The following is a 21,810-nucleotide window of genomic DNA, read 5'->3' as shown; positions in this document are numbered from 1 at the left end:
TACGCTTGGTTACATTTTTACATTTTCATTCCCAAAAAAAAAAAAAAAAAAACAAACATTCTTAAATACCTGTGTTTACAATCGACTCGAACGAAGATCAAAGCCTCCCCTTCCTTCCCCCCCCCATACACATACACACACACACGCATGCATCGGTGCACACACCCCGATGCAAAACACAAAACACAAAAATCCCAGTCGGGCAAAGCAAAGTTCATTACGCGATTCCTTCCTCCAACAATCAAGATCCCAAGGGAGCTCCCTCCCCCCTCGGTCCACAATTCGAGTAATTTACAACGCGAGTAATTTGCCCGTTGTCGCGTGTCCTCTTTTCATATTGCCAATATTTTTTTCCCTCCCTTTCCCCTCCTCCTTCTTCCTCCTTCCTTTTTTTATCTTTCCCTTCTTTTCCCTCCACCCTTTTCGCCCCATACGCCCGGAAAATTCAAGAGCCGCACCGGCTCCCCCTCTGCGGCGTGGGAGGAGGGCGCGGCGGAGGAGAGTCGGCGCGGGGAAAAACAGAAAGGGGTGGCTGGCTGGCTGGCTGGTGGCTGGCCTGGCCTGGCCTGGCCTGGTCTGGCTGGCAGGTGACGAGAGAGACGCGTAGAGACGAGAAGAGCCTCCCCCCTTTCGACGGTATGCATTCGATAATACAATTTACGGTCGCGAACGATGGCGTATAAATTTTTATGGTGATCAGGTAGTACACCCGTTGGCTTGATATACCCATAGCCGGCCGTCCACCACCACCACCACCACCACCACGTATGCGCGGTGAATTGCGAGCGCGGCCACGATTACGTGGGAGGAGGGGGGTGGCCGCTCGAAACGAAACCCTGTAGGAGGGCGCGTATAGCGATCATCCCCCGCGATCGAGCAAACAGTGCTCCTCGTTTCTGTAAACCTTGGTTGACTGACGTGGTCTCGGTTCACCTTTAGGGGGGAGGAGGGTGTTTTGGGTATTTTATCGCGCGTCGGTGGAGTGGAAGGGAAAACGATGAGTCTTAAGTGAGGCTTAAGGAAGGTTTGAAAGTATGTTTGAAAGATTGCCCTCAATTTGGATGAGGAGATAAAGGGATGTTAGAATAATAAGATATTGGGTATATTTGGAACGATGGACGAGAACGTATGATTGTGATATTTAACTTGATGTTTCGTATTTTTGAATAAGGAAAAAGGAAGGTGAAGATGTAGAATTCTATACAGGTTATTATGATTCGATCAGATTCAGTGATTGCAAAGCGGAGTGAATGGTTGGTGGGAAGAAGGGCGAAGAAGGATCGTGGAGCAAAGAGTGAAATTGGAGAAGAGACTTAATAGAATCGGAGAGTTGAAGCGTACAAAGACCGAGATATGTAATAAGTTTAATTTAAAGTATCCACCGTATCTCCTTCAACTTCGAATTCGAAAGAGAGTTTTCCACTTATTACACTTTGCCTTCCTTTGTAGACTGTAACGTTTCAGATATTCGCATTGGATCTCCTCTCCTCCTCTTCTATTTGTAATTGCTTTATTTCTTACCATCTTATTTTCTCGTTCAATCGTGAGTACATATATATCTATGTACGTATCATCTTTTTCGATTTATAAATTTATCAGCAAATTTTTAATTATCTTTGAGGAGAGATTAATGAATAATTTCGTTAGTCAGAGATTTATCTCGATCAAAAAATGAAAATTGATACGAATGAAGATTCTTCTTAATTATCTTCTTCAAATCAATTTTCGTTGATCCATCTCGAAAAGAATACAAAAAAAATATTTTCAATATACTCACGATGTAATGAATAAACTAAAAATCGTTCAAGCGTCCAATCTCCTTTCTCTCCCTCTTGTCATTTTCAAAACTCCAACAACACGATCGAGAATCGAGCGTCTCCAACCCTTTCGAGTACCCATAACCTACCCTTAATCAACCAAAGAAACCAATTCCAAACTCGGGGCCAACGTTCCACTCTAACAATCCCAATCCTTCTGTCCACTCCTGTCGAAGCTTCTTCCACTTCGAAACATCGTGCAGAGAAGCTCGGTTTGCCCAGACACGGAATTAACGTCGTTACGTTTTACTGCCGCCTCGTCGGCAGAAACTGATTCGTTGTAAGAAGGAGCACGTAACATCGTATACCAGGCTATCGTTTGGACAGGAAACAGGCAAATAGAACTTTTCCAATGCCTTTGTCAGCGTTTACTTTACGAAGAACGATAAGAATTTCCCCGATGCATCCTGTTTTAATCGCCTATTTCTATTTTATACGCTTCCGATCTCTTCTTCTTTCATTGCAACTTTCTGATTTATTGATTTAGGTCAATTTAGGTCGCTTGGTTTCTCGTGCTTTTCGAATAATTCGAATATTTTGGTTTGATTAAATTCAGAGATCTCAAAGAAGAAATCTTTAGAATTTGGTCGAGAATATATATATATTTATGAATCGTATAACTTTAACATGGCGATCGACTAAACACGAACCGATCTTTATCAATTTATTTTAGAAAGTTTCTGTTTAACTGTTCTCAGTCCAGAAAAGTGATAGGCGTAATCAGATCCCACGATAGATAAGTCGAGAGATACATTTTTAAAAGTTTCACAAACACCTGACGATGACTGATTACAAAACATAATAATTTTTATAAAAATAGATACGAATCATCAATTCCGTTTCCATTCCTTCGCAATCCCTTGAAACTTCGTTTTCATTTTTAAAAAATATACAATCGTTTAAAAACTTTATTTTTTGTTCATGCGACTATTCCCCTATAATTCGAAAAACATCGAACGTGCACACACAATCTGTTATTATTCATCCGTCTTTTTTAATTCCTCCTTTTCCCACCGCGGGAAGAGTCTCCTAAATACAGGAAAACTTCGACCTTAAAATCATCGCTCCTATAGAAAATCAGAGCGAAACGATCGGAAAAAAATCTCGCGCGGCCAAGAAGAATCGTGGGAGGAGGAGGGAGGGATGGGGGGGATCTGCGCAACCTTTGAGCTCAGGGAGGAGGGAGGAGGGAGCGCGTTTCGAGGTAAACGCGGCGGCGTTTCTTTAATTTGCATTTACTTAATGATCGGAGGAGGAGTTTTGCGACGTCGTATCGCCGTGGGGACGGGCGCCGTAATGAAATTTGAGAGGAGAATCGCGCGGGCCGCGAGCCGAGAGGCCGACATTTCGAACGTGACATGGCCAGTCCCATCATTTTATGCAAATAAAACCGTAGAACGCTTGATTTCCCTTGGTGTTCGCCGACGACGACGACCTCTTCGACCGTCGTTCAAGCGTGGCAGATGTTGACCGGAAACACGAACCGAATTCTGTTTGCATTTTTCCTTCTTCTTTCTTTCTTTTTTTTTTTTTTTTCCTTTTTATATTGTATTTGTTTATTTTTTTCCCCTTTCTTTCTTTTTTTTTTTTTTAGTACAGGAGGAGAGAAGTGTTTTGTGATTTTTCAGAAATTTATAATGCACGAAAATGTATAAATTAGCGACGAATTGATCCCTTATTCTAGCGATAATTTGTTAAATAATACTGAAAATGAAATGTAACTTCTTATTCTCTCTTCGATTGAATACAAATATTTTTAAGTAACAATCGCAGAAATTCCATATAATAAATTATTAAAAGTTCCAGAATCATGGAACTTTTCCGATAATCTGACATTCAAATGTGGAAGGGTCTCTTTTCGAGGAAAATATTCTCTTCGGAAAGTGTTGGGAAAACATTTCATTTCGCCGGCTAATATTTTCCTGGAGATTCGCGTGGCGAGTCACGATGGTCTTTTCATCCGGAAACGACGCTCATCCCTAAATCAGATCGATTCCCGTGTGAAGGAGGGGGGATATATACGTGTTTACAACGATTCCAGAACTCTTAAAACCATTCCACCGTAAATACACCGCGTATATTCCGTGCATTCGAAACGAGCTTCGATCAGTTTACACTCGCAACTCGGGATTTTCTTTCTCCTTCAACTTCCTGCTCTCCGATCCAACTGTTACGGCTGGCGCGTTCTCTTTTTATCGGGGAACCTGTGTGTAAATGTGTGTCGATTCTTGCGCGCAGTTCGGCGAACGAAGAAGTTGATTCTCGGAGGACCGAGTTGTGAAACATTGAATAACAGGTTTTCTTTTTTTTTTTTTTTCTTTTAGGGGATAAATGGAAAAGTAGCACGCATTTTCCTTTTTTTAAACGAAATAAAAAATTTTATTTAAAAAATGAAACGAAGATGTAGATTTCCAATTTTAGAGAAATCGTTTCTTCAAAAATAATTAATATCCTCGGCTCGAAAATAACTTTCCTCGGAATCTTTTAATTAGAGAATCAATTAGAGTGAATCCACTATTTTCTTCTTTTCTAAATTTCCCTCACAATCGTGTTACATCAAAAGATGAAAAAATTTCATTCAGAGTATATTACGTTGTAGAGCGTCGAAAACGTAGTATTGGATTCAATAAGAGCTCTTGACGAGTATCGTTAAACAAGTTAATTATAAAATCAATATTTACTAAAACGAGACAAGGCAAAAGCATAATTGTCATAATTTCGAAAAAATACACACACCTTCCACTCATCCCTTAACTCATTTTTAACCATTTTTTTATTATTAACATCGGTTAAGAAAATCAAGTTTTGGAAAAAACAACTCCTCGAGACATATCTTTAAAATATTACTATTGAAAAGTGTGGGAAAAAGTGTTACTCACCGAGAGCGAACAGGAGCACGAACTTGACACCGGTCGACCTCATTTTTCCTTTCGAGGCGTGCTGCACAAACACATACACACACACGCGCGCGCGCGCGCGCTTACGAAGGATCGGCGAGGTGGATCGGCGATCTCTGCTCGCTACGCGGCGAAGTCGACGCGGAAACTGGCGATCGACGCCGGCCACACCGCCGTTAGTATTCACGGATCGCTCGGGCCAGAACGTATCCACGTCCAACTTTTGCCAACCGCTCGTCGGACGAGCGTGGTGGGAACGGAGGAAGCCGCGCTCACCGGCCTTCTCGCACAGAGAGGAGAGGGATCGGTCTCCGTTTTTCGAACCACCGGTCTCCAGAGGTTGGGGATCGTAAAGGTTAGAGTTTAAAGAGCCGCCTTTCAAAGTGAGCGTTTGCTCGATTTGACGATTACGTTCTTCCTCTTGTCTTCTTTTTATCGAGGTGAACAATGATGGATCGAAGAGTCTAGTATAAGATTCTGTGTTGATTGCACGGAGGAAGAAGTTGATTTAGTTCCAATGATTTCGAAAGGAATAAATATTTTTTTCCAGGAGCTGTGTAGATATAAATTGTGCAAATTTTATTTTCGGTGCGAAATATTCTTTTGTCCGCAGATTTGAAAATTATTCAACCTCGGATTGTATTCGAAGATTAATTCTTCGTTGCTAATTGCCTGGCTAACTCGATTTAAATTACCTCCAAGATTTTTCTTCCTCCTTTTTCTTCCAATTCTTTAAATATAATATTCCTCGCGAAAGCCACCGAAACTTTTCCCCAAGTTTTCTTCTCGTTATTACGACTTGACATCGTTCATTGGAAGGTGCCAAAGTTTTCGAATATTGTCAGGTATCTCGGACAGAGGCGAAACCTGGCAAATGCGTGAATTGCGCGTGACAATTCTTTCGTCGTCGAAACCCCACCCGTGCAGTTTCCTTTGTTTGCCTTCTTCTTCTTCTTCTTCTTCTTTTTCTTCTTCTTTCTCGCGATGTAATTTTCTCGTTCGGTGCAACTTTCGAACGTTGCACAAATGCAATCGCAGGACAATCGAATTTCTATCACCGAGTAGAAGATTCCGTATATCGTTCAGGTTAACCGAATTCATCGCAACAACAATGATTAGTCATTGTTTACGAGTTTCTCTTCTACACCTTTTCTGCTTTATTTTCGCGTAACAAGTTTCTAAGAAAAACTCACTTTTTGCAAAGTGTACATCGAAATTTTATTTCCTTGTTCGAGGCAAAATGAAAATTTTCACACGACGAACGAAACGTGGGAATTAATTATCAAAGAATATCTTATTTCTCGCCACAAATTGAAACCGATTAATTCGTCGTCACTGATATTGATATATATATATATATTTATATTTGTGTTTCAGGTACGTAGAATTTATCAAAGCGCAATAACGACTATCCGTGTGTGCAAACAGACGAGCAAAGCGGCGATTGTAAGTAATTTAAAATCACGTGTATAATTTATTATCGATACACGATATATAGTAATTAATGTAACGATAAATATTTGCATAACGTTCAAATTGTTTGCGTAACGGCCACATTGAAACGCAAGATGCTTTGCATCAAACGGGTTTTACGTAAAACCTTTCTCGCAATATCGATCATATCCAATTTCCACGCATATTTCGTTTCGTAGGAGTAAAGCTCTTGCACCGGTACACGGATTCAAAAGCGAGCCAGAATTTACACTCTTTTCCTCTTTTTTCCCTTCTTTTCGTTACCTGCTCGATTCGAAAGTGACTCGACCACTTTCCATCACTTTTCGAAGAATCGTTCAAACTAATTCGAAACTTTTCAAGAAACCAAAAAAAAAAAAAAAAAAGAAAAAGAAAAAGAAAAACGAGAGAGAGAAAGAATTGTAATCTGTAACACGAGAGAGGATATAGACACGACGTCTCTGAGGATTTATTTGGAAACTTAATTTGAAACTTTTCAGAAGAAAATCGAGGAGAGAAAAAAAGAAATGAGAAAGGACGTAGTAACGTAACTTTGAGAATTTTTACTTTCCATTGGAGAACCGAGACGAGGAGATGCGAAAAGGAAATTGAATTCTAATATATTCATTGAAGAAAAGAGAAAAAAATTATTTCCATCAAATTTTAATCAGTAAGAAACACGCCATACCAACCACGAATCATAATGCTAAAGCGATTAATTTCTCTAAACGAGCATTTTATAAACGGAGAAATTTACGATATATTTCTCACAAAGAGGATCTTCTTCTTTTCTTTTTTTTTCTTTTGTTTTTTTTTTCCACTCTTTCAGATTACAAATGAAATAAATAGAAAATTATATCATAATAATCCAGTCAAATTATACAAATCGCGTACTCGCTCCTCCACGTTTCGCTTCGTTAATTTAACACGAGATATTGAGGTAATGCAACAACCTTAACGAACAAACCACTCGAGTGTCTTGCCGCTCACAGTCCACATCTTTATTTCGCTCGTCGGCGTTGATTTGCTCGTCCATTGAGCCGCGTTTCTAGCGAAACGTCACGCTTTTCGAAACCAGAACTACTGGCATAATTACGATTAATTACACGCTTTTAATTAAACCGGTTCTACCCCTTTTCTTCGCCACGTCTTTTTTCTTCTTCTTTTCTCTCTCTCTCTCTCTCTCTCTCTTCGTTTCTCTTTCTTCTTGCTTCTGCTTTCTCGCCTATTTAGTTATTCGCACATCAAAGGAAAGCGAAACTTCACTACAACGTGCCTTAAGTGAACCTGAATCCTTTAGAATTTTCTTCTTCTTCTTCTTCTTCTTCTTCTTCTTCTACTTTTTTTTTTGTGTGAAACTTTTTGTGAATTTCTTCGATGATGATTAATTCGAGGTAGAAATGATTAAATGATGCAAATTTTGATTTTCTTTCTTTCTTTTTTGAATTTAATTGACTCGTTGATTAGTTTTTTTTTTTTTATATATATATATATTGAGATTGCTTTTTTCAATCAACGAATTTTAGACTGATCGATCGTTCCTTCCTTTTCGTTCGATTTTTATCATCGTTGTATACGTTTTTGTTTCGCATTTTTGATTTTGCATTGAGCGCTTTCTTTCTTTCTTTCTTTCTTTCTTTCTTTTTTAATTATCGCGCCATTATACATAAATAATACAACGATAATAATCGTTTCTTTCGGATTAACAGATAAGAAGTAGAAAGTGGTAACTAGGACAGAGATTATTTATTAACATGGCAATCTATAATTTTCCACTCGCTTCTATCAATCAAACTCAAATCAGTAAATACAGATAATTTATTTATTTAATATAAATATAAAGATTCGTTTCACTTATCCTGGAAAACCGGAAAAAATCTTTCATCACCACCGATTTATCTATTTACGTTTCAAAAAATACTTTCATTAAAACTTACTCGTCTCCTTCTTTCATTTAACAAAATCCCTCCCTCCACATTTACAATCAAAAGACGAGAGCTTTCTTAAATAATAAATTCCAGATAACAAATTTCCGAATTTCACGGATCGAAGCTTTCGCCGGAAAACGGGAGATGATTAAAATAATTGTTTTTACACGAGAATTCAAAATTTCTCCCGTGATTAATTTCACGGTGGCAGCGTAACCAGAGGGTATTTTACAAAGTGGAAATTATGCGCATTCGCAATTAGCCGTGGTAAACGATCGTACCCGCTCGCCATACAGTGTAATTAGGCGTCGCATAATTAAATCAAACATCGGGTGTTTCTTCTTCACGCACTCTCGAGGCGCACGCACTTCTCGCCTCCTCCTCCTCCTCCTCCTCCTCCTCTCTGTCCCAAGCGGATTAAATTGTTCCAAGTCTATTTGCATTTTCCGCCCACCCCCCTCCAATCGCGTGTGCGCGTTGTTGCAAATTTTATTTTTCTTCCTTTCCTTCCCAATTAATTCATATCGGCAGATATTTAACCGGGGCATTTATCACGAGCGGGCATAAACGAGGGAATGCATAAATTATCACTCTACTTATCTGTATGATTCGTTAATTGCACGATTGTAGATCGATACGTTGTTTTATACGATACGTTGAATATAAACTCTCTCCCCTCTCTCTCTCTCTTTCGCTTGTTTGCACCCCCGATATTCTTCTATTCCGCGGTGAAAAGCGATGAGAGCTAATTCGAAATGTATGTACAATTTCAAACAGATTCTTCTTCGAGCGATTAATGAATAACGGATGAAGGGAAAATAGATTGGGCGAATTATTAACGATTGATTTGTTTTTGGGGTTTTTTTTTTTTTAGTTAGGCTAGTAGGAGGAGGGTACGTGCTACGAGTTGAGATTATGGCAATTACTTTTGCCTCGCGAAGAATTACCCTCGATGGAATTTGGTATTCCAGGAATACGTTTGGGATGTCTCTCGATGTCTTTTATCTTTACCTTCGCGTTTTCTCTTCAAGTTGGTCTTAATACCCGTGGCGAGAAATTAGCTCTCTCAGGCATTATTCTCGAGAGTTTCGGTTTCAGTTATCGTCCAAATACACTTAAGAGTGTGGCGGAAAAAGTATTTTATAAGCATAGGATACGATAAAAATAATTTTGTTCTAAAAGCATTGGATACGGTATCGAAGAAATAAGTAAATAAATAATTTTCGAAAGCAATCCTCGAGAGTTTCGATCACTGTTCAAAGAGTGCAACTATACATTCAAGAACAAGAAATATACATTTCAGAACAAATCTATATATCAATTTTAAAAAAAGGCATCTCGATAAAAGTATAGTTTCGATCGCTGTTGATCCAAAGGGTGCAAATATACGTTCAAGAAAAAAAGAAGGATACAATTTTAGAACAATTCCATATAATCATCCGGATGAAAAATATCCACTATCGAGAAAAATAAATAAATAAACTTCTCGAAGGCAATCCTCGAGAGTTTCGATCACTGTCCAAAGAGTACAAATGTACATTTAAAAATAAAATTTTAATAATAAAATTTCAGAACAAATCTATATATCAATCTTAAAAAGGGCATCTTCCGATAAAAGTATCGGAAAAATAAATAAATAAATTTCTCGAAAGCAACTCTCGAGATCACTGTTGTCGAAAGGGTTGTCCAAAGAAGAAAACGAGCATACAACTTCAGAATAATTCTATATAATTATCCGGATGAAAGATATCCACTATCGAGAAAAATAAATGAATAAACTTCTCGAAAGCAATCCTCGAGAGTGTCACTTTCGCAAAATCGGCGCCGACAATATCGCGCCGACTTGGAGAACGGAAATTAGTCGACAAATGGGTCCGGATGGTTCGCGCGAAAAAAAACCTTTTTCCTTTTTTTTTTTTTTTTCCCTCCCCCTCCCCAACAGTTTTCGCAGAGGAGACAATTACCAGCCACGGCCATTGATGTGTTCGTTATCGCCTCTATTTTTTTTTTTTTTTTTTTTTCTCTCTCCTCCACCCAGGATGATATCCCCGCAGGACGAAACACGAGCGCCGAAAAATTTCCATCCGTAATGAAAGCTACAAAAAACTACGAGCGACGCGAATCGTCGCGAAAACCGCCACTATTTATGCTCACGTACCCCCGCGGATTATTTATCTCCCGCGATTCGATATTCCGAATTATTAACAAATGTTACGAGGGTGAAAATCTACGATACGACTACGCTGGATATCCTTCTCTCCTCTGCAATTGATGATTCGACGACCCTCCCCTCCCGCTCCTCTCTTCTCCCCCTTGTTTCAACACCTCGAACGAATTATTCGAATAATTAAATTTAATCGTCACGGTGATATCGGGATCGTGCACGCGTTTTCGTGCCTGTCTTCTGGATTTTTATTCGTTCGAGAGGCTCTCGCTTCCATCTCGGACGGGGGATGTTTATCGGGATAGTGAAAAGCGTGGACCGGTACGTACGATCGAGCAATTTGGATTGAAATTTTTGATCATTGTGAAATTGTTCACAATTATTTTTACGAAGTGTTTTGAATAAATTTCTAATTCAAGTGTTTACTTTGTTCCTCTTTTGTGGAATTTTATGGTATTTGGTTACTTAAGAAGCCGATTAACTCGATACTGTCTAAGTAATTCAGATCGATAGTTCTTTACTTATTTTATAATCGATAGAGATACTCGATCATCGTTGATTAAACATATAACGTGTTGAAAATTAAACTTTAATCGTCAAGTGAAGACGCAAGAAATCCGTGCACAATATTTTTCCTTCGAAAGGGGATGGATCTCGTGTTCCCATTTCTCTTCGTTCATGGCGAGACGTTTCATGATGAGACTTCCTTCGAGCAAGTTAATTCGTAGACGTTAATCCATGCTCGAGGAGCGAGTCGGGGATGATTCTTGTCTCGAAAACTCTTTCCACGTTCTGGCAAGCCTTGCACAACGTGGAAATCAAAGTCTGTGAGAGTCGCAACAGGGTAGGATAAGGATATATTATTAAGTATTCACCACAGGGTGGAGACGAATTATCGAAAACCGCGCCACGTGAGAAATTCGAAACTTTTCTCATGAAACTGGTACTAGAAATCCATGGAAATCCACCACGAGAATTTCCACGATTCTCGAACGTCGAGAGAGAGAGAGAGAGAGAGATGCTAATCGTCCGTCTTTTTTTATCCTCCTCGAGGAGATTCGAGAGGGAAGAATTTTGTCAAAATGGCGGCGTATAAATTAGAGCGGCAAATTTCGTGAGATTAAGAGATTAAAGGAAGGAAAGAAAAGAAGAATGTTTGAGCATCTCACACTTGTGCGTGTGAGTTTTATATGCGAAATTATATATTTTTGACGAAGGAAAAGAAAGAAAGATCTGGAATCGATTTAAACCCTTCGAAAGAAAACTGAATGAGATTAAGAAATCTTTATGCTATTGCGTTACGTAAGTGATGAAAGATTTAGAAATAACAACGAGCGAAATCGTTCCACGCCGGTTGAAGTTCAGTAGCATTCTCGTTAATGACACTTGACCCCTTTCATCAATCCGGTTCTTTCTCCATTGTAAAAACTTGTACGCTTCATTTCATTTCGACACAATTAGGCAATGAAAACACTAAGCCACGATCGTAATCACGTGTGACTCGCATTCTCTGTTCGATTATATCGGTGTTGTTTTTTTCGATCTCTTATGTACGAATATTTTCATTACTCGAATGATCAAGAAAGAAAAGATTTTTCAAAAAGTTGAATTAAAGATGGGAAACAGGATCTATAAATTCGAAATTTTGATCCTTTTTGAAATTGACATTGTATCTTTTCACGAGTGGCATTCATAGATTTTTTCGTGTAAAATCGTGTTAATCGTTCTTTGCAATTCTCGAATTCTTCTAAAATGATGTGTTTTTGTATTTAATATCCAGCAGAATTAATTACGTAAATGTTAATCGTAATAAGTTCCGGATATTTATTACAATTCTACGAACCTTAAACGAAGAAAGAAATATTGAAGAAAATTCATCAATCGCGATATTAAAGAACGCAATGTAAATCTAATGAAAAAAAAAAAAAATCAAACGATCCAATTCTTCACAATTGATGGATCAATTTTTAACTTTATATAAAAAAAAAAACTAAACGAAACGAACGAAACATTCTCACATAAAAATTCGTCCTCGATCTGTCTTCTTAAGGAATCGAAAAATAATCATCTCTCGTTAATCAAAATGAAATCAAATATAAATTCTGTTCGTTTAGAAAATTCGACTTTCATTGAACGATCGATGGTTTTTCGCTGCATATATACAAGTCGATGAAAAATCCCAAGCGCAGCGACGAGGAATTTTATTTTTTTTACGCAATCCGTGGCTGAGATCTGGATTACACGTGAGAAATCTGGTAACACAACAGAGCCCTGCTTGACGTAAGAAATAGGGAGCGCGTGCTGGGGCTTTGCGTCAGAATGATGCATTGCGCGCGCTAATGAAACGAACTAGAAACGATTAGAGAGGAACGCCGGTTGTTCATTCATTAGCCCAAGGATTTGTCGGTTAGGGGAAAAAATTATTAAGACGTGGAACGAAACACCAAATTGCGTGATCCAAGATTAATGGAATAAATCCGAGATTTCGTGTAAATATATAACGTATATATATTTTTCCATCGTGTCTTAACGATGAATTTGTTTTTTAATTTATGATAATCACGATGATGGCATCGGTTCCTTTCAATATGAGATTTCTTTTTTTTTTTTTTTTTTTTTAGATTTAAATAATAATAATAATACTTCTCGTCGCGATTTCAAAGAATTTTTACACACGATGATGCTTGAGTTTTTTTTTTTTTTTTTTTTCAATATTTTTCACATAAATCGAATGTTTTAAAATCGTTTATGAAACCCGTGCTGGGACGAGTATAAGAGTATAAGGTCATGTTCCCTCGAACGTTGGAATATTCATCGAATCGATCGAATAACACGGGGAAAACAACACTGTTTCAATATTGATAAAAATATTGCGTAGAGAATGATGCCTACTTTCGGTCCAAAAAAAGAGAGAGATAGAGAAGAAGAAGAAAGAAGAAGAAAAATGGTAATAAAGACTGTAATAATCGTCGTATAATCGGATGAAAACCGAGCCTATTTCAAAAGCCTATTAGCCTAGCTAATATTATAATGAGTTTTCACACACGTCGAAAAAATAGGTGTAAAGCAAATTATTGCTCGATCGACGATTCGAATGAAATATCTTTCATCTCGTTCGATGATTTTCGTTGAAATATAGGATGATATGAAATATAATTTTGGTATAAAATTTGTGTAAACGTTTTCGACGGATTTTAATCGACGAGTTTTTATTCATAAAATACAGCCAAAGATCTTTTTTTTTTTTTTTAGTATAATTTTATCTTAACTGAAATTTGTATAAAACAGAGAATTTTTTTTTTTTTTTTTTTTTTTTTTTAGAGAAAGTGGAATTACGCCTGTTGTTCGAATTTTAATTGGTACGCGTGATAAAGATTGGAAAATTTATATTTAGTTATTAATTGAAACGTAGCACTTTGATTTCTTTGAGATATAATAGTATTGAAAATTTGAATAATTCATTATCATGCAAATGAATATTAAAATAAAAAGAAAAAAATTGTTCCACGGAACCATATTTCCAAGAAAATATTTCGACGAAGGAAAAATTTTAATTATATATACTTTCCATCCACTCTATTACGAATAAATGATTGTTACGGTGAAATAATTAATTGAAAAATTTGCAAACTGTTCTCTAATATAAAAAATTTATCGATGAGAATTTTATATAAATAAGAACAGAAAATAATTATAATTATCTTTCTTATTAAAAAATATTGAATGTTTCAATTTTTCAATATAATTATAATTTACATTTTTCCGTGATTTTTTCTTTTTTTTCCTTTTTTTTTTTCGTTCGAACGATGCAAAAATATACGCATACAGATATAAATATTGATGGAATCATTTTCGACGTGACGTGACTCTTATTGTAAAATTAAAAAAAAAAAAAAAAAGAAGAAGAAGAAGAAACGAAGAATGAAATAATCGACGAATCATTGGTGTTAATATTTCGATTAAATTTTTCAATATATAACAATGTATAGTAATTAATATGGAATGATATGATCGAAAATAAAACTTAATTATTCGGATATTGCGAAGGGTGTACAGATACCGCGTTTCCAAGGAGAAAAATTTCAATTTAAAAAAAAAAAAATTGCAACGTGAACGCAGTAATGAAACTTTATCAACACTAAATCGATTTTTATTAACTTTGATATTAAAACGATTTTGCTATTGAATAATGAATTATACATTAAAAAATATATATATATATATATTAATACTGCTTCAAAAATTTATACCATATTTATTATTTGTATACCGAGAAAGAAATACGAAATACAAATTTCGCACGAGTGAAATTAAACCATAATTAAAATAAGAAAGAATTCTAATCCAACGAAAGGATTAATAAGACTGTCAGCGACACAAGTGTACGATCGAACATATAATGTGTTTCGTTCTTGTATGACAGTGTCTTTGTCCTATGTCAAATATCGAGAGAGATGCAAAAGTCGAGATCGAGCAAAGCAAAGCTCGTAGATAGAAAGCTGTGGAATTGGAATGGCTTGGATTCGTCCATGTCTACGACCTTGAGAACGATATAATTGGAATCCAAAGAACGGTGAAAGTAGCCCCAATCTCGTGTTAAACTGGAGGATAGTGGCTTTTCAACGGGTGAACGAGCGATCTTTAGTTTGCGATTTCACTTATCGCTCGCAATTTAGACGAATCTATTCGTTAATTGATCTTAGCCCTCGTTTTTCTCGATATAAAAACTCGAATTATTGTTTCGCTCGAACGTGTTATTTTGAATTATTTTTTTTTTGAAACGAGTTCGCGAATTCGATGCTATCTCTTTCAATCCCATTCGAGATTACGCCAATTATTCTCCCTTAGAATTTTTTAATCGTGACGTTTCACATAGTCAAATAAGGGAATCGGGATAAACGATAAGACGATCGTCGGTGCAGAACAGTGTTAAATATCACGATTTTATTATGATTGTTGTGAATCGTCTTTGCAACAACATAATCTTGCGGTTAAAGAGAAGTTGCACCGCGTGATTGGAGTATAATTTGTGTGAAACGATAATGATAACCACTTCTGTATCTGTATCCACTTATTTCCCCAAGAAGATTAAATTATCGATTCAAGTGTGATTAGATCACAATTTCCTAAAAATTTCATGCTTTCGATTTTATAATTGGCCTTTTCCTCCCTTCTGTTCCCTAATTTTCTCACTCAACCGTTTACTTGGAACGCAATGAACCCAATTACCCCTCCTGAATGAATTCATCCATTGGATTTTTACATTAGAATTAGAGGAAATTAGGAGAAATTACAAGAGAAATAGGACACATAGGGTTTCTTGAATTTTCAATGAAAATGATCGATTTTGTCAAAATCTCTTTTCAAAGAGATGATTGAAACTTCGCATCGAAACGTACGGCCTTTTTTTTTAACAAGTTCACGTAAACCGGAAAGAAATACTGGTCGCAGAAGAATAAACGTGCCACGTAAGCAAAAGTGTGATGATTTCTTTCAAGAGAGCTGAATGCTTGAAACCAGGTTCATTGGCACCAATTTTTTATCCGACTTTCGTCGTTGAATCGCTATAATAAAATGGACGGCGGCGTTGGAAGAAGTAACATTTCAATGTTACGTTGCGGTATTACCAATGATTTCTCATCACCGCGATAAAAGGAGGGCAAAAATGAATCCACTATGGTATTACAACTTTTATACATTAATTTTTTTCTTTTTTTAATTCAATCAAGATTTATATTAATCCTGGAAAAAGAGACGTCTTGACGACTCGTGAGAATTGGAAAAAAAGAAAATTTATGTATACTTTGTTACAAATCTCTCTCGATTATATCGTAATATATAAAATTACAATTCACACGAGAGACAAGAAAAAAGAAAGAGAAAATTCCAGGAAGAGTGTGGCGAAAACTAGACATTTTCGCGATCCCATTTAGATTTCTTTCTTCGCTGGAATTGCAGGGAGGGATGCGATACCAATAACATTTATCGAGAAATCGTATCGAGACGTCCCCATCGGCGCACCAGGAAGCCGGAAAACATCGATATTTCCTATTCATCGTTCGACGGAATATAAGGAAGAGCAAATTTCATCTTGTGTATATCTTCGAAATTATCATCGATTGATCCCCTTTTCGTTAATCTTACGTGTATATATATGTAATATGATTTCTCGTATACTTTTGATCATTGTCCAAATCGACGAACAATATTGTCAGCTTTCTTATTAATTTCGAAGTCACGTGTATCGATTGAGAGAATATAGGACGAACAGATATTCGAGGACGTATACCGATTTCGAGAAACCGGTTTCCAATTTCTGCGCATATTCGAAACTTGGAATTTAGTAGTCCTCTTTAAGAAGGAATTTCAAGGTTTTTGTTGATTAAAAATTTCGAGTTTTTTTCTCTCTTTGTAAATTTTGAACAAATTCAAATTCTAGAATCTTGATCGATAAGAGAAATCGGTGTGTATAAACGGTTGATATTGTTTCTGCATATAGTTCGTTATAACAAAGATTACAAGCGGAATGTGCGTTATAACAAATTTATTCTGTTCAGAGGCAAAGAGACTAAGGAAAGATCGTGCAGTGTGCGAGGTAATCTCATTGGCCGTACATTAACACGGGATAACGATTAAAGCGTCTCGTAAATAAATAGTGATGTTGCTTCGAGGATTTTCGAATAAATGATGAATCCCCCTTTCAAAATGATTTTATTCCAATTAGAAATTCGTTTAATTTTTAATCGAATTAATGATCAAACGTTTGGAACAGTTAGGAAAAGAATTTCCCTGTGAACAGTGGTATTTAAAAGTGGTTATTTTGTCGTGTTATCTTGAATTTCTTCTTCTTGTATCAAATTTCAGAGAAAATTAAATCTCATATTCATCCAAATGATCCGTAACTTTCCAAGCTTTTTGAAGTGGCTTCCTTTTGTTTATGATTTAACGGAAGAACAAGTTTAATTTTCTCTTTCTCTTTATGCCTTGTGATCGATTATACTTCGAAATATACTGAAACAGTGTCATTGCCATTCAACCTCTTTCGAAGAAAATGTATTAGAAAATATATATAAAAAATGTAAGGATTCTGGATTTCTGAATTGGAATTATCATCCCTGTTAAAAGTGTTAAAATGGATAATCAATAGCTTCTTAAAGTAATTAATTTTCAATTCCTTGGAAAGACGAAGAGAAGTACACTGTGAAAATTGAATTTTATCGAAACGTAATTTATTTTTCAATAATTATATCGTCGCAAAATATATATGGTATTCTTCGTGGTCTTGAAAAGTGAAATTATATGAACACTGTACTTTTCAAAGTACCATACCTTTGATAAAGGAGATTATTTTGGTATCAATGGCGTAATTTTTCTTCATCGACGAGCAAGTATTTTACACGCCCGAATTATTATTATATCACGGATCGATCCGGATTTTATCGGTATTCGCAAAGTGGAGGCAAGGCTGAATTCTTAGATTCGATCGGCCGTTTCTTCCTTCCTTCGAGAAAGTGAAAGGATGTCGAGGTTCTGTGTCTCCTCGTGAAAGCAACGTGCTAAAAAAAGACGAGTGAAGGTGGAGTACAATTCTTAAGTCTCAATGGAAAATACTTTGTTCTTTCTCCCTCTCTTTCTCTTTTCGTAAAAGTAATTTTTCGTTAAACGTTTTACGAGTTTTTCTTTTTTTTTTTTTTTTATGGAGCTCGTTTCTGCTCAATTATGAGAAGAATAATGGGAAATTTGACCACGTTTTTTTAAGAAAATTGTGTTTGAAACGTATCTCCGCTTCTACATTGTACGTGGAATAAAACGGTTGGCGAAATATAAAGTTAATTAAATTCGTGTCTGTGTCTGTATCGACGTCAAATGAACGGTAGGGAATTAATTAAAATGAAAATGGTGAAATTTGTTCTAAAAATTGACGGTAAAAGGAAGAAATTAGCCCGCCGTTTCCGATTATACATCACCACGTTGCTGCTCCTTCTTTTGTGCTCGAGGAACTGAACCGATATAATTTTAATTGGATAGTAAGCGATGATAAATATTTCGAATATCTTTGACAAAGATTCTTATTGCATCGATACTTTTCAGATCGAAAATTCTTCCTAACAATGAAACATACAATTGCAATTCTGTCTATATATGCGAATAATGCAAAAATAACAATAGACATTCTAATCATGGAGAAGATTTTTCATAATAATAAGTTGTTACTTTTTAACACCGATCGAATCATCATAGTTGATAAAACTATTCAATTAAACAGCATAAAGGAATAGAAAGAATCTGGAACAGAATGCGGCTAACAAGATCGCAATTCGGATCACAGTTCAGAGGCTTTATGATGTATCTTCGATAAAAAAAGAGAAAAAAATATTTCCAAACCTCACTCCTAAATTAATAAATTCCTCCAAAAAAATCGTGACCGAAAGAACGTTCGATCGAACAGTAACGAAAAAAAAAAAAAAAAAAAAAAAAATAGAAACGGAACGACAAACGAGAAAGAATCAATCTGGAGGATAACACTAACGGGATCACAGCTCAGAGGTTTCACAATTACCTATAAAAACATTTGCAAAAAAGCTCGCGAAGCACTCGTTCCATTCGCGCGAAACCGATTATAATAAAAAGCGTATTACGACAAAAAACGTAAGAATTTCTTGAGAAAAACATCCGTTTGAACCAACAGCGATCATTTACGAGCCAATACAATAACGTACAATTTTTCTCAAAAATCCGACCAATATTCACCGAGAAAAGGAATACTCAATCGAACGAAACAAATCACATGATCAGTGAGAGAAAGGAAAAGAGGACGAATCTCGTCATTTTGCGTCAACTATTTTTCCCAGATATCGATGGTTAACAATCGTCGTGGACGAGGTTAAAGAGATAAAAGCGTTCGATGGAACGGCTGAATTTCTCGGTCGAGAAATTCGGTCTTCTTTCCTCTCTCTCTCCCTCTCGTTTAGCTCTCGTTACTACCCCCCTCCTTCCCCTCCCCCCTTCCCCCTCCCCCGTAACGCTCGTATTATTACACACCGATGCCAGAATAATCTGATTACATCGGCGAGTACGCCGATGATCGATCGCGTATTTCACTCGTTAAGAACGTATCCTCCTCCTCCTCTCTCTTCCAACGATTCCACCCTTCTATTGCCATCTCTGCGAGCGAAATTGGCGGAGGTTCGATATTTCGAGCAGGGAATTTTTCCACGCCGGAATGTTGTTGATAATGTTTCGTTCGTTCGTTTAGGAACATCGCGGGGCGACGAGTGGAATTTTTATTCCGGATTAGGAAGAAATATATATTTCCTTGCGTAATATTCGTTTCGACAAACAGGATTGTTTCAGTGTTTGTTGGATTTTATATTTCGTTCTGTTTTTTTTTTTTTTTCTTTTGGGAATAAGAATAATTTCGATGTTGGGTTTTTTAAAAAAAAGAAGAAGCGAAGAAGCGAGGGTATATTTTAAATTTTGGACTTTTTGTTGTTGTTAGGGAAATTGATTAGCATCTTTTCTGTTCTCTTGTTTATTAGAGATTGGAAAATAGATTTAATTTTTCTAATCGCGTCAGATTCATCTTTATTAATCTTGTATTCCCTTTGTAAAAAAAAGAAAAAAAAAAAAAAAGATGTATACTCTGCGAAGATTTATTCAACAGATTAAAGTTCGTATCTTGAACGTATCCATAATTTATATCGTGAATACGAGTTTTATGACAACAGGTTATGATTTATTAAAGTATCGATTTCACATTCTGGAAAAATTGAGTTGGAAAATCAACTTCCTCCGAACGGAATATATTTTTTATCCTGCACACACACACACACATACACGCGGATTATTCTTTCTTTCAAAAGCGGTTTCATCAAATATATCTGACAGATTATTACACGAGGCAAATCTCCAAAACTTTTCTTCTTCTTCTTCTTCTTCTTCTTCTTCGACTCGAGTTTGGTATCAATTTACACAGATTATTCCATTCGTTCAAAAAAAGAAAGAAAAGTATACACGCAAAATTATCCCGTAATCCCATAATTTCAATCGACACAGATGCAATAACAGGATGCAATTATCAAGCGAAATTATAAAACAATGGTAATTTAATTCTGTAAACGGGGAACAACCGATGCTCGATGCTTCGATACAATATTTTGCTCTTTTGTTAAAAAAAAGAAAAAAGGTACACTTTCGCTCGTACGTCAATGATACGTACAAATTATCGGAATTAACGTTAATAAGAGGAATAAAACCCGTCCCCCAATTGGTAAACTGCTGAAGGTTCGCATTATACTCTTATACGTACACTCGTACGTATAATATGAAAACCACAGGATGAAACACGCGATGGTAGGGGGTGCAGTAAAACACGATTTAGCGATTATTATACACGCGGTGTGTGTTACCCACTGTTGCACGCAATTTCAGAGAAAATTGGTGACCCACGCTTCGTTCTTTCTCGCAAGGAATCGATAGAAAAATATCAAAATTTTGAATTGTTATTAAAAATGTGAAATTTTTCTTAAAAAGAAAAGTATTCATATGATTCATATTCGGATAGAAAATGAATTTTAATTTTTTTTCTTTTTTTTCCTTTTTCGATAAAATGTATATAAAATTATAATATTCAAATATTTTAATAATATCGTTGCCTAATAACGAGAATAATCCAAATGCCAATAATTCTCGTATCTTCGACGATCGATAAAATATGAAAAATATATGATCTTATCCTCATTCTAATCCTAAACGTTAAATCGCTACAAATCGAGCTAAAAAAAAAAAAAAGAGAAGAAAATCAACAAAATTTCATCGTGTTTCGAATCTCCATAAAACAAAATTCTCAATTTTAAAACGCGAAAAACGTAATCTAAAAGCAAGAGGAGAAACGAAAGGAATAAAGAAAAGTCTGGAACACAGTGGTGACAGAATCATAGATTTTGAAATCGTGGAAATTTGAAGCGCGACCGATTATGATATGATCCGCGCCGATCCGCTTTCAGCTCGATTCATGTAAATTTCAGCAAGATTTCCGCCCGAATATTTCGCGTGCTGCGAGAAAATCCGCTCGCCGGATAATTCGTTGATGGCTAATGGCCGCCCAACCGAGCCGGTTCTATTCGTACGAATTAAATTCTACGAATTTATTGGCGCGGCTCGCGCGAGAAACTGACCGTGTCGTGTCACTTCTGAAGTCGAAATTATCCGTCGAAACAGGCGATCGAGGATATTCATCCTCGATGAACGAGATGATAGATTCGAATTAACGATAAATAACTCGTGGAAAGAAATGGAATGATCACTTTTTATTTCAAATGTAATAATTTCGATGATCAACAGACGCGAAGACATTTGTGACGAATGTGAAACAAATGAAATTAGAAAAAATTAACGAGATAAACAGGTGGTAGAAAGGCGAGAGGTTGGTAAAATTTTGATCGACTGTGGAACGGCGGTTTAAGAGAAGGATTTCGTCGAAGGATTCCTCGCCTTTGTGCGGAGCTCTTTTACATCTGATATTGGAAGATTTATAGTCAGCATTCTAAACG

The 21,810-nt window shown here is 36.4% G+C and overlaps 2 protein-coding genes across 5 annotated transcripts in view; one reads left to right on the top strand and one right to left on the bottom strand.

The window, feature by feature from the left end:
* LOC116415111 (uncharacterized) overlaps positions 1–4,914 on the bottom strand; it is a 43,187-nt gene extending 38,273 nt beyond the window's left edge. Inside the window, exon 1 of the mRNA XM_031919285.2 lies at positions 4,697–4,914. Within this exon, the coding sequence (XP_031775145.2) occupies positions 4,697–4,739 (43 nt within the window). The 5' untranslated portion in view covers positions 4,740–4,914. The remainder of the gene's footprint in view (positions 1–4,696) is intronic.
* qin (tudor domain-containing protein qin) overlaps positions 1–21,810 on the top strand; it is a 203,746-nt gene that overhangs the window by 40,868 nt on the left and 141,068 nt on the right. The window lies entirely within an intron of this gene.

Source organism: Apis florea, unplaced genomic scaffold (assembly GCF_048593485.1).
Source record: "Apis florea isolate Af1SG1 unplaced genomic scaffold, ASM4859348v1 contig_1615_pilon, whole genome shotgun sequence".
NCBI classification, from domain to species: Eukaryota; Metazoa; Arthropoda; class Insecta; order Hymenoptera; family Apidae; genus Apis; species Apis florea.
This window is presented reverse-complemented; position numbering and strand designations above follow the sequence as displayed.